At 39.1% G+C, this 13,268-nt stretch overlaps 2 protein-coding genes and 1 pseudogene across 2 annotated transcripts; all 3 read right to left on the bottom strand.

Moving 5' to 3' along the window:
• Window positions 1-671, bottom strand: part of LOC101301513 — a 1,788-nt pseudogene extending 1,117 nt beyond the window's left edge.
• A 5,013-nt stretch (window positions 672-5,684) lies between these two features.
• LOC101301226 (disease resistance protein RPS2-like) lies at window positions 5,685-8,786 on the bottom strand. Its single transcript, XM_004304966.1, has 3 exons — window positions 8,088-8,786; window positions 6,447-7,558; window positions 5,685-5,893 (listed from the first exon to the last, which is right to left on the bottom strand). The coding sequence occupies exons 1-3, from the start codon at window positions 8,784-8,786 to the stop codon at window positions 5,830-5,832; spliced, it is 1,875 nt and encodes a 624-aa protein (XP_004305014.1). The 3' UTR covers window positions 5,685-5,829.
• Window positions 8,787-9,062: 276 nt separating this feature from the next.
• Window positions 9,063-9,940, bottom strand: LOC101300941 (TMV resistance protein N-like). Its single transcript, XM_004304965.1, has 2 exons — window positions 9,408-9,940; window positions 9,063-9,321 (listed from the first exon to the last, which is right to left on the bottom strand). Exons 1-2 carry the CDS (start codon window positions 9,938-9,940, stop codon window positions 9,063-9,065), a joined length of 792 nt encoding a protein of 263 aa, XP_004305013.1.
• Between the last annotated feature and the right edge of the window lie 3,328 nt (window positions 9,941-13,268).

The following is a 13,268-nucleotide window of genomic DNA, read 5'->3' as shown; positions in this document are numbered from 1 at the left end:
TTTGAAAGCCTTAACGATCACCAAATCATATGAAATTTTATAGAGGTGATCTACTCATATAGACCTAAGATATGAACGGTGGAGATGTAAAATTATAATCGGGAAGTTGGTGTAATGCCCTATCCCTATAAATGGCTTAAAATATGGATCCCTCATTGGATATATATATATATTTGTAGTAATAACTTGTAGTAACTAATTGTATCTGATCTTATATATACCTGAAATAACAACAAAGGGCAACCAAGAATGCCATCAGAGCCGGGAACATCACACATGAAACCTTCTAAGAAAGGGCATGGGGGTCGAATAGCATCTCCGAGTTGCTCGAGAGTGACGTCAGCTTTAGCCTCGACGAACAAGACGCCTTCTCCATTGCAATCCACCATAAGCTTTTTGTTAGGCCCTTCCCTGAGCCTACCAGCTAAAGGGTAGTAGTACACCGATGCTCTACTTATTGCTTCCCTTATGATCACCAGAACGGGGTCTTTTCGGTTCGACATCGAAAGATTGTTCTTGTAGGCTATGATGGCTGGTATCTGAAACCTAAGGCCTTGCTGGTCATCTATATCAGACAGCATCTTTATTTCACGAGGAGTTGGCCTTGCCGGAGTTACAAGTTGTGGTTGCATTCGATAACCCTGAAATATTAGGGAGGATGGCAACGACATGACTGGCGTGATATTCAAAACCTTAACAAAAAGATCGAGAAAGTGTTTGATGGCCAATATTGATGAATTTAGTCGCTATATATAGAGGAAATGTTAGAGCAGGATAGTTCATATCACATGCATGTATACGTGTATTTATTGGGTTATATGTCGACATATCATTAAAAATTAAACTAGCAATTGGACCACATTGGGTTATACGTGGACATGCATGCATATATTGTACTCTCAAGAATGCGCACAAATTTCATAATTTTTATCACTTCAACGTGTGTGGTTGTTGCTTATTATTGTTGTTTTCAGGGCGTCTGTGAAGCACGAGCACGAGCACGAGCACATCTCAACATCACCATAGTGACCATATAGCTATTATTGAAAGGTCGGAGACGGCGACTTGAGAGAGGAGAGGAAAGCGTGGCAACCTTTCTTGGTTTTACTTGTATCTTTGGTTACGTGAAATAAACCTAGAAAGAAAGCTCGACGTACAACTTTGAAGTCGTGCATTTTCAGCCACAAGGCTTAGAGACCAATACAATCATTATGTACGTACGTTGTGTCATTTCTGTTTCGGGGCCGCGTACACGATTGCGAGGGGGCTAAAGCAACCATATGGGCTTTGCTTGTGGTTGCATTCCAATTCAAATATATCATGTTCAACCTTGCTGCCAACAGAGTCTAGCGTTGTGTTGTGCAATATAGAAATCTATTGTCGAGATTAAAAACTATAGAGACATATACGTGTCACACGTCAGGGCCAGACCTTTGATCAAACATCACGGTTCTAGGTCTGCCTCACTCGGAGATGTAGCATAGCCTTGCTCTCTCCAAAATTATAGAGAGACAGAGAGAAGGTTTTAGGGCTCGAAGGTTCTGGAGTCCTTGTCACCGACGCCACTGCTCCGCCACCAGGCCACGTCGCCCTCGTCGCTTTGCTTCTTAGATCTGAAGGTTTTGAGCACCGATGACATCAAGGGTCGGCGCAACAATACTGTCACATTTTGAGTACGTTCTTTACGACATCTTTGTTTGTTTTGTTGAATATGAAGAAATTGGCTTGTTAATCTTGAAATTGAGTGGTTTAAAATCATGACTTGTTATTTCTACTAAGCGGTTTGTTTTATTTTTATTTTTTACAATTATAATATTTAAATTTTGAGCAAAACGCGGGTATTATTTCTAGTATAAACTAGTTAAGGAGAATTTTCATTAGTAAACTACATAATAGTTACCAACTAAATTTTAGTTTACAAATACATCTTTTACACAATATCTTGCACATTTAAGGACACAAATTAACAAATTAGGACAATTGATGTCCACATGCCATATGTCACTATATATTTTACCAAATTACCATTCACTACAAAATTAGTCCAACAAAGACGTAAGCAAAGCGCTTCGCTGCTGCTACTGTTGTCGACCAAAAATCTTCTGCTACTGCCGCAAACCGGAAATCTACTGTTACTGTTGTAGACCGAAAATCTATTGTTATTAATGTTGACTAGAGATCTACTGCTACTGCCGTCGACTAGAGATCTGTTGCTACTACCGCTGATTAGAACCTATCGTTACTACAGACTAAATAGATATTGCTACTACCAAATTCACCAAAGAAAAAGCAACTGCTACTACCTAATGTACAGTAGCAGAACTCTTACTCGTCCAATAATCAAACGACAACACTTAACAAGGCAGAATCCCCTCTACAGGAAAAACCGTCGTCATCGAGGCGAAGTCGTAGTCAAGGCAGAGGCATCGTCATCGTATGCTAGCGCTGCTACTGTCGTCTACCGACTTTGATGCTAGTGCTGCTACTACTCAACTACTGTATGTATAACTGCTACTCAACCATCTTCTTCGACAACCACCATCTTCTTTTGATTGGTCCCAACCTCGCTACTTTTACTCCAATAGCACATCTCGTCGCCGGCGATGACTCATACAAACACTTGCCATACAAAGCAAAGGGATCTCTCTCATGCCAGCGTCGGCCTCAATTCTTCGACAGCCACAATCTTCTTCCAGTCAGGCCTAATCTCGCTGCCTGTACTCTAGTAGCACATCCCGCCACCGGCCACAACTCTCGTACAAACACTTACCTTACCTCCACCGTCGCATGAGAATCCAGACTGTGCTCATGATTAAACACCGATCGTGGCATCGATTCAGTGAGAGCTTCTCTTGAGTGGTTTCATCGTCGGTGACGGAGACGTCGGTGGAGACCCAGTCAGCGGCGTAGAGGACACTGGTGCGGCGGACGTGGAGCAGGGGATGACGAAGAGATCAAGATTTGCCGATTTGGGGCTGAAATTAGGGATTTGCCGATTTGAGGTTAATGATAGGAAGAGAGAGAAGGGTAATGGTTGATTAATGTGATTCTGTTATGGAACTGGCATTTTGGACATTTAACATAAGAAAAGAGAGTCCAGACCATTACTATTTGGTTTTGGGCTTGGGCCGTGTCCTGATTTGTATAAATATTTCAGCAAATGGTTTTTTTGTATTTTAATATTTAGAAAATGACATCCCACTACCATAGATAGTTGCAAAACACAGAAAAACCATCTTTCAACAGATTTAAATAAATAATGACATATAACCAGGCCCACAGTGCATAGTACCACGCCATGTCAGCAATTTTTTACGCAAAATACCCAAAAAGCCATTATTTTCTGAAATATGTACAAAACTGCCATTGGCTCAAAATACCACTTCTCCACCATTTTCAGATCTAAGAAACACACCGATTCTTCTTCTTCTTCCTCTTCCTCTTCCTCTTCCTCTTCTTCTTCATCTTCTTTGCCGGTCACCGCTCCGACCAAATCGCTGAGGCGAGGAAGGGAGGAGGAGCCGAATAATGAAAGGATGAATGTTGACTAAGGCTTCGCCGAATCCAACCAGATCTGATTTGATTATTCTTCATCCATACAACTTGGTTTACTCAAAGATTCTTTGGAATTAAAACCCATATCTTTTGAATTTGACAGCAAAAAGTGATCATTTATAGCTAATTTATGCTCATGCTTCATGCTGCTACTGCATTCTGTTATGTACTGCTACTGCATTCTGCTATGTGCTGCTACTGCATTATGCTATGTGCTGCTACTGCGTGTGATGTTGGTGTTTCTTGTTGTGTGCTACTACTGTGTGTGTTGTTATTGCTGCTACTGCATTCTGCTATGTGCTACTGCTACGTGCTGCTACTGTGTGCTGCTACTATGTGTGATGTTGGTGTGTGTTGTTATGTGCTGCTACTGTGTGTGTTGTTGCTATGTGCTGCTTCTACATTCTGTTATGTGCTACTGTTGCGTGCTGGTACTACATGTGATGTTGGTGTGTGTTGTTGTGTGCTGCTACTGTGTGTGTTGTTGTTGTGTGCTGCTACTACGTGTGTTGTTGTGTGCTACTACTGCGTGCTGCTTTGTACTGTTACTGCGTGCTGCTTCGTGCTGCTTCGTGCTGCTACTGTGTGCTGTTTTGTGCTGCTACTGTGTGTGTTGTTGTGTGCTGCTACTGTGTGTTGTTGTGTGCTGCTACTGTGTGCTGCTTTGTGCTGCTACTGTGTGCTGCTTTGTGTTGCTACTGTGTACTGCTACTGCGTGTTGTTGTGTGTTGCTACTGTGTGTGTTCTTGTTGTTGTGTGCTGCTACTGCGTGCTATTGTGTGTTGCTACTGCGTGTTGTTGTGTGCTGCTACTGTGTGTGTTGTTGTTGTTGTTGTGTGTTGCTACTGCGTACTGCTACTACACTAAGTTATTGAAAACCTACTACTGTATTTCACTTACTGAAAAATCTCAAAATGTGAAACTTTTCTCTTTTAAAAACATATTTAATTAGTATAGGATTAATTTGGTAAATTAAACCATGACACATGACATGCAGAGAAAAAATTGTCCTTAATTGTTAAAAGCTATCCTTATTTGTTTAACAACACAAACAACATAAGTGGATTTATTTGTGTTTTAAATCCTTTGAATGATGTATATGTGATTTGCTATTTAATATTTGGTCATATACTGTTATGTAATTTACTCAATTTTCATTTGGGCTACAGCCCAACCAGCCTACAACATAGATATGTCCCTGCAGACTCTAGATTTGCTCTTCAGAACTCAACCATATACAAGCCTAGAGAAAGCTTCTAAGTTCTAATGAGAACCTTATAATGGGAACCACGTGAGAACGTTTGAATGAACGGTTAGATGAGTGGTTTAAGTTTTAGTTGATATTTTCAATTTCCAACATCCACATCATCCAACCGTTCATTCAAAAGTCCTAACTTGGTCCTCATTAAAAGTTCTCCCTACAAGCCTAAGAGTAATCTTAGCTTATAAATGTCAAATCGTGCAAAACGATATCAAAACAACTCAATGCAATACTTCTTCATCCTAGATCAACGTCAAGGTTGTGGGAAAGCCCTATACCACGTAACGGCTTAACACGACTTCGTTGGAGCCCCACCTAGGCCCAGTTATCTCCAAGGTGCTGCACTGCTTGGCAACAATGTCACCCACTCATAACACCCAACAAGGGAAAGTACAATATACTGCAAACAAAGCTACAAGCAAGTTTGAAATTTTGATACTTCTGTGTACACACTACACAGTACATACAAAAGAACAAAAATGACTGTGGTGAAGCTATGTTCGTCTAGTTCTGGTCTCTATCAAACTGACCTTCACATTGAAGTATAAACAAATTAGCTGCTTTCATTTTTCCAGAAATTCAGTTCATTAGTCTAGTTCACGACTTCACGTTAATAAGTTGCTAGGAACTGTTTGAATGACTAAACAGTTCTGTCTCTTCAAATTCACTAATAGTAGAGACAGATGCTCTGCATAAAAGTTACGAGTAAGAATTGAACAAGACACATGATGAGTTGAAGAAAAAAAAAAAAAAAGGTTAATGGATTTAGACCAGCACGCTAAGTTCTGTAGTATTCTTGTCCAGATTCTTGAGGAACTAGCAAAATCCAAAACAGAGACAACATGACATAACCAAACTCCTCAAACAGTAGAAAGCATGAATATTCAAGCAATCTCCACTGGAAGAACTATGATTAGCTTAACAGCCTTAAAAGAGACCAAAAGAAATTGTCTATGCTTATAATAATCTACATAATGTAATTAGCGCATTACATTGAAGAGCCAGTTGAGAAATCACTTTCTTTTTTTGGAGAAGAACTGAGGAACCTCTTCTGAGTTGAATTGGCGGTGGAACAATCTGATATCAAGTGAAATGCAATTAGACGAAAATCAGTGAGCAATAATGCAATTTAATGTGTCGCGATAAGTTACATTACAGTCAGTACACTTATCTAATTAGTAAACCTAAACTAAAATGCAACACCAGAATTTTATAAATCAAGTCAAAAATATAAACAAAAAGTAGAATGCATATGTCTCGGTTCTTTTATCAATCTGTATTTAGAGTTTCACAACACAAATTCACTAATGTATACTTTCTGCATCAATGTATACTTTCTGCACTGATGTGTGCTGCATGGAAGTCATTTGCTTATTTACCAAAGAAAACAATCAAAACATAAACGATGAGCAAGGATTACCGATGGGTAACAAAAAAAACTGTTGTACTAAGTGTGAACATGAACAGAAAATGAAAACACACTTAATCAAATGCTTTTGGAAAGAATTTTGGAGAAAAAGAAGACAAAAGAAGAATAAGAAAAAAGTTTGACAGTTAAATAAAAGGAGAGAAACAGAACACAAGAAACAGCACATCAATGAACCTTATGGCATAGGAGATAGGACTGTACCTTTCAAATATAATCGCAAAATGTTCTTCATCATTTGTTTGGACGTGGTTCTTGCTTTGGAAATCAGCAGCAGCAAGAATTGAGAGTCTGGGGCACAAGCACACATACAAGTGTTCCAGTGAAGGGCACAGAATGCTAGCCGATCTGTAGATCCATCTGAGCTGTGGAAGACTATTCAAATACAATTCCTTCAATTTTGGAAAAATTATTTTGATGGTCTCTGTATTCCTGCTTGATTCAATAACCGTTTCCAAGTCAGAGCACTGCTCCACCCAGAGAAGTTCCAACTGGAAAAGAGATATAGCTACATGGTAATCCAGCAGATATTTCAGTTTCTGGCAGCCATGGATTGCCAAACTGTTAAGATTACTGAAGACTCCACCAGGAGGATGACCACACCATATGCTTTTTAGGTTCACAAGATAACATAATGTTATCTCTCTCAATTTCGGTAAGACGATTTTTTCTGTCTCCAGGAGTTCAAATGCAAACACATATTCCATTTCGGTTCCTCCTGCATCCTTTGTGTGCTCACAATGTAGTATTTCCAGATTTTGTAGCGTGGGCAACATATTTGATGGTATAAGTGCATGCACAAGATGCGGGCAATTTCTCACATTTAACAACTTAAGATTGCCCAGGGACATAGCTGGTAACTCACCAACACATAACTTCTGCAAGCCTCCCACACCTTCCAGATACAATTCTATCAAGCTCTCAAACACAGGTATACGTGGAACCCATGTTATTGAGTTCATCAACACTCTGTCCACATAGCAGTCAATTACACCAAGGTACTTCAGCTCATGTAATCTCCCATGGTGATATTCCACAAGAATGTTATCTAATCCCTTGTAACCTGTGTACTCTAGTATCTCTGTTTTCTCGGTCACAACATCGATAAACCAATCTGGTAAATACTTCATGCTTGTGTTTAAAGTCAAATACCGAGAGAGATGCCGGTGTGCATCCATCTTGACAGTTAGTTTCCTCTCAAAAAAACGTCCGTAATAGGACTGTTTCATAAATCCTTTTCTGCTGATACAGATATTGAAGCTGACCCAATTGGGATTGAACAGAACCACTGGAGGCAAGCATATTACATCACATATCTGAACTTTCAAATTGTTCAAGCGTGATAACCCTGTTTAACTCATCAAAGCTAGCAGTTTTGCCGAATAAAAGAGGAGTAAAGAAATCAATTCTTCTACTACCCCAGTCGCAAAAGTCACATTTCATGTACAATTCTTCTAATCTATTCAAGTTTGATATCACTTTAGATTGAACTCTTTCAAAACATGCACCCGTGACATCCAACATCTTAAGATTGGTCAAGTATCCTATTTCTTTCGGCAATTCTTTTTCACTAGGTCGTCCCACATAAAAAAAGCGAAGGTTCTTCATACTAAGAATCTGAAGGTTCTTCAGTTTTCCGAGTATGGATATATCCACTATTCTCTTGCATTCATCTAAATACAAAGTTTGGAGGTTGGTTAGGAGACCTAATGATGAGGGTAGGAACGAAATGTTCGTCTCACTAAGATCTAAGACCCTCAATTCATTGGGACTTTGAAAGAAAGAGTTTGGAATCTCTTTTATACTGTTGCTCTGTATTAATAAAATCTGGAGTTTTGAACATACCAACTTGTTGGGAAGCTTGTGAATTTCGTTCCTCATTAACGAGATTGCAGAGTAGCCTTCATCTGCAATATTAGCTGGCCAATCCTTCAATCCACAACCAGCTTGAACCAGAAACCTTGATCCATCTTCCGATAATGAAATTGATATGGCCACATCTCGAATTACGTCATGCATCTTCACAAACCCGTAGCATGCACTGTCCAATAGTAAGCTAGAAGCTTTAAGGTACTTGACCACCGAATGAGCTTTTGCTCTGGCAGCTTTGATCGTGTCAGCATCTCGAAATAGTCCTTTCCCAAGTGCATACACCAACAAGTCTTCGACCTCAATCTCAGAATCTTCAGGGAATAGACAGCAAAGCAAAAAGAAAAACTTGGCAATGTTGTCATCATCAGGTCTCAAGTGATCATAGCTTAACTTTATACATCTCAACACCTCTCTCTCATCTTCATAGTTGGCAGGTTGAGCAGCCTTCAGACGTCGAGCTGCTTCAGTCCAATCATCTATATCTTTATCTCCAAGTGCCCTGGCAACTGCTATTAATGCAACCGGGAGACCAGCACATTCTCTTGCTACTCTCCGCGCTACGTCATACAACTTTGTTGATTCATGAAAAGACTTCCTTGTTTTCTTCACAAATAGGTTCCAAGCATCTTCCTCTGATAAGATTCGGAGAGGAATGATTTCTTGGCACTCCATGGTATGACAAACATTCACTCTCCTTGTGGTGAATATGACTTTGGAACTACACTTTTGGAGACAATCATAGCTCGGTATTCCAATGCTGGGCAAATCTTTTCTCTCCCAAATATCGTCCACGATTATAAGGATTTTATTTCCCTTCATAAACTTTTCAATTAATCTAACCGCTCTTCCGACTACTGTCTCCTCCAACAATTTTAACCCCAGCAGATCAGCCAGTGTTCCTTGAATGTTTCTCAAATTGGGCGTTTGTGATACGACAACCATAATCACTTAATTAAAAAGCCCAATTTTCCGGGCTTGTGCAGCAACATGTTTCACCATACTTGTCTTGCCAACGCCTCCCATACCAAACACTCCAATGGCAGTGATCTCATCATCTTGAAGTGCCCTCATTACCTCCTCCATGGCTCGTTTTGTTGCTTCAAATGCTACGAAATCTTTGGTAGATGACAATGCCCATTCGACATCAATAGGACATAATTCACTGCAGACCGTTTCCACGATGTCTTTGACAAGTTCTAGGTCAGAACTACAAGGAACAATAATCGAACAATCATCAGACAAATATAAATCAGGAAGATTGAAACCACTCTTTTTAAGAGTAAGTAATCTTACCTATATTTGTTTGATTCCAAGCCAGAGAGACCGCTAACTTTTGTTAAAGCAACTCTCCACTGGTCCAACAGATCTAAGTAGTCATCATCTTGTTCTTGTGCAAGCCTTTCTTGGTGCCTAGTAAAGGCTCTTGCAAAATTCCCTCTCTGATGTCGCACGTCAGAGGGTTTCACGTCATAAAAGATTGGGATAACTGTTGTGTTCTTACATTCCATGCATTGAATAATCATTCTCAATTCGTCCAAACACCATCCAGAATCAGCATAGTTTGGTGAGAGAACAACGATGGCTGACCTGGATTCTTGAATTGCTGACAGCAGACTCGGAGAAATAGACGCCCCTCTGGGGAGCCCTGTGTCATCCATGAACGTTTCAATTTCTCTGTTCTGCAATTCATGGTAGATAGTGGGGACAATAGTCTTGCGGGTGTCTTCACCCCTGAAACTCAGAAAAACATCGTACTTCCTCCGAGGAGTAGATGATTCAGCTGATGAAGGATGAGGTGAGGATGTCGTTTGGCTACTAGAGGCCATTGACATTGAACCAACGACCGAGGAAACAAGAAATGAAGATGAGAAACTGAGCAGGAAGGAAGCGGTAGAAATACAGAAACGAGGTAGAAATAGGGCCGGCCCAAGCCCAATGCAGTGCGGCCGTGCGGACAATTTCGTCATTTTCTAACATGAGGAAAGATTCAAGAAAATAGAGAAAATTTTCCCTTGTATAGGAATGAAATTATTTTATCTGGCCTAGTTTCGGTTTTGCACAAAAGGCAGTGGCAATATATAAACATATAAGGAAAATTTTAAGAACCGTATATGAATTATCGTCCACTGATAATTAAGGTGAATATATTTTTAAAACTTTCATGTTAGTACATGATAGTTTTAAAAATATTTAATCTATGCTGTTAGTAACACCGTTAATTTAATATTTTATTACCAATTTTAAAGGGTAGATTAGTATTTTAAATTTTTTATAAGAAAGAAAAAAAAATGAAACTGGCAAGACAAACAAAGGTTGAAGGTAAAAAGGTAAAAAGGTAAGTACCTCAACTTTGAAGGTAAAAAGCGAAACCATATAAAGGCAAAACCTCAACTCCTAAAGGAAATGGGCTTCTTCTTCATGCATCATTCTCAGTGAAGGGGTTTGGAAAAATGAAAGGGCAAGTGCGGAGGACGCTGTCGAATCTGTATATGCCGTGTCTTGCCTTGGTTAACTTCGGAACATGGAGATTCACTGTTGCTCAACACCAACAGCTTGAAGCTAAAGAGTTCAAATTGTACAGGTGAAACCCAGAATTACAATGTCAGCTATTTCTCTCTCTACTTTTGGTTTCTATAATGTTTCACGTGTTATTGCTGTTGGTGTTTTAGGGGTGTTTTAGGAAGATGAGGAGGCTGAGACGTGAGATTCGTGAGCTTCAGACTTATGAAGCCTCTGAAATCTCTGGGTATGTGTTTCTTTGTTTTGTTTGTTTTTTTGTAAAACTTGTCCTTTTGTTTATTTGCTTAATTGTTTTTAAGAGATTTGATGTTATGTAGAAGAAGTTGAAGTTTTGAAGTTGGTTCACGTCTGTGGCCAAATGTGTGCTTAGGAAAAAGCATGAAATTCAGTCCAAGATTCCATTTTTATGAATGTAATAGGAATAATGTCCTTGTTAGGTTGATGATACGGGCATTTGAGAGAAACAAAAAGATATTTGGGACATGTACTTGTGCAATTCAACATACTTTTATCCCCTGAAATCTCTCAAACCGGCTTCTTGGACCAGGTTTCAGGACTTTCCAAACCTAATTAGTCTTATGCCATAGCCCCTTCGGTTCTTGTTTTGCTTGTTAGATGCTCTTAAGTCAGAAGAAAGTATTGCCTTTCGCATTTATAACATGTCAATTTGCTGACACAGTTAGAACATGTCAATTTTTTGACATGACATACTGCAAGTCATAAGATTGAAGAACTTGAAGGATTTGGGAATGGAAATGACAGGATACCATGAGAACAGTAATGTGTTATGAGAATGAACTGTGTGTTCTTACATTAATTTTAAATAGGGCCGGGGATATGACAGACAGCTTAACCAATTCTAACTGTAACAGTATTTAGAAGCCAATGGGATTTCAGCACACTGATTACAGTCTAACAGGTTTCCAACTTGTTCAGCAAGTTCCTAACTTTATGGTGATTGAATGAATATGCTTAGCGCACTGTTAGAGCGTCGGTGGAAGGACCTCTAAAAGAGTCAATTGAGCCAGTATAATCTTCATCATCTGCTTTCAGGGTCTTACCTGGTGCTTCTAGGTAAACAAAACCGCAGTTAAACCAAATGTTGAAAGCCAGTATTTCACGAACTCTACCTATTGCCAGTATTTCACGAACTTTGAGATGGCAGTTCATGAAATAACAGATTGAAAGCCATCCGCGAAGAATGCAATAGGTAGAGTTCGTTTAATCCCAGATTTCTTGTTAAAGTGTTCATCTTTCCTTATCATTCATACATGGGTTATCTTAAATTGCTTCCTTAGCTTCAGTTTTTCAGTAAAGTTTACAGCTTTCGATTTGTTTTTGGTATTTATGTGTTAGAATGTCCAAGTATCTTGACGGGAAGAGGGAAAGGTACAAGACATCAAGTGAAACGGCAGAAGCTTCAGTTTGGGATGGCTGGTAATTCATTACTCTTCTTTTTCAATAAATACTTAGTTTAATAAAATCCCAATGAATAATATGGGTTTTACATGCTTAATATGGGTGGTGGTTGAGGAACTTAGGTAATATAAGTGTCTAATCTATGCTCAGAGAGATTATAAAGTTATATAATTTACTTGCTATTTACAATCTCAGAAAGTTGATACTGCATTAGCTCTGATAGGCAATGCTCAAGAGTATGGTAGAATTGTGTTCCTAGTGTCTTTAGAAACGTTGCTTACGTTCTCCTGTTTGTTGTTAACATGTGACAGGTGATGAAGTTTCTAGCCTTGGATGCGTGTTTGATGTAGGGAATGGTTTCGACTCATAACTTTAGAGATGTAGTACGGAAAATAGTTACTAGGTAACTGCTTAGCCTGAACAGTACTAATGTGGTTTATCTGAGGGCAAGGACTTGTTATGTAGCTTATGAATGCTTACTCTTGCGCAAAGACTCAGTATGTTGATGATATGGTTTTGAGATGTTGCTTGTGCTGATACCTGAAATGAAATGTCTTTGTTGATGCTATGGTTTTGAGATGTTGCTTGTGTTGATACCTGAAATGAAATGTCTATGTTGAAAGATGTGTTTGGTTATATGCATTTTGAAAGTTTTTATTCCACTTCAAATCTAGAGTCTAATGATGTATGTAGTTTGAGTCAATTGTTGACATGTTTGATTCAACATATAGTAGATTCTACAAGAATAACCAGCCAAACGTTTGTTACAAACACTTGATATATACTTCTCTCGTGCTTCACAATAGTGTTATGAGACGAAAGTAGAGGTCAGAGGGCTGTCCAATCGAAGTGCATTATAGTGTTCTATAAGATGTTTCCAGGTCTGTAATGGTTTAAGGGAACTACAAAGGTTTAAGATTGTTTAAGAGAACTTGATTTTGTTTATTTTACCCTTTTCTTTTAGCTCCGTACCTTTTGTTTTAGTATGATTATGCAAGAGTTTGAGGGTTGTTTTGCTTCAAAAGATGGAGTTAATACAACAACAGACCTCATGAACCGTAAGTGTGAAGAGACAATCAGCAGTCTCCAGCTTCGTGTAGTTAACATACCCTGTTAGAATGCATAGCAAGTTGATTTATGCCTTTTCTCACCAGAGAAGCTCCAGTGGCAACTGAAATAAGCCTCTGCTAGTAGGAGACTGGCCTTTGCTATGTA

The sequence above is a fragment of the Fragaria vesca genome, linkage group LG6, assembly GCF_000184155.1.
Source record: "Fragaria vesca subsp. vesca linkage group LG6, FraVesHawaii_1.0, whole genome shotgun sequence".
In the NCBI taxonomy this organism is placed as follows: Eukaryota; Viridiplantae; Streptophyta; class Magnoliopsida; order Rosales; family Rosaceae; genus Fragaria; species Fragaria vesca.
The sequence above is the reverse complement of the archived record's forward strand: the minus strand, read 5'-3'. Positions and strand labels throughout refer to the sequence as shown.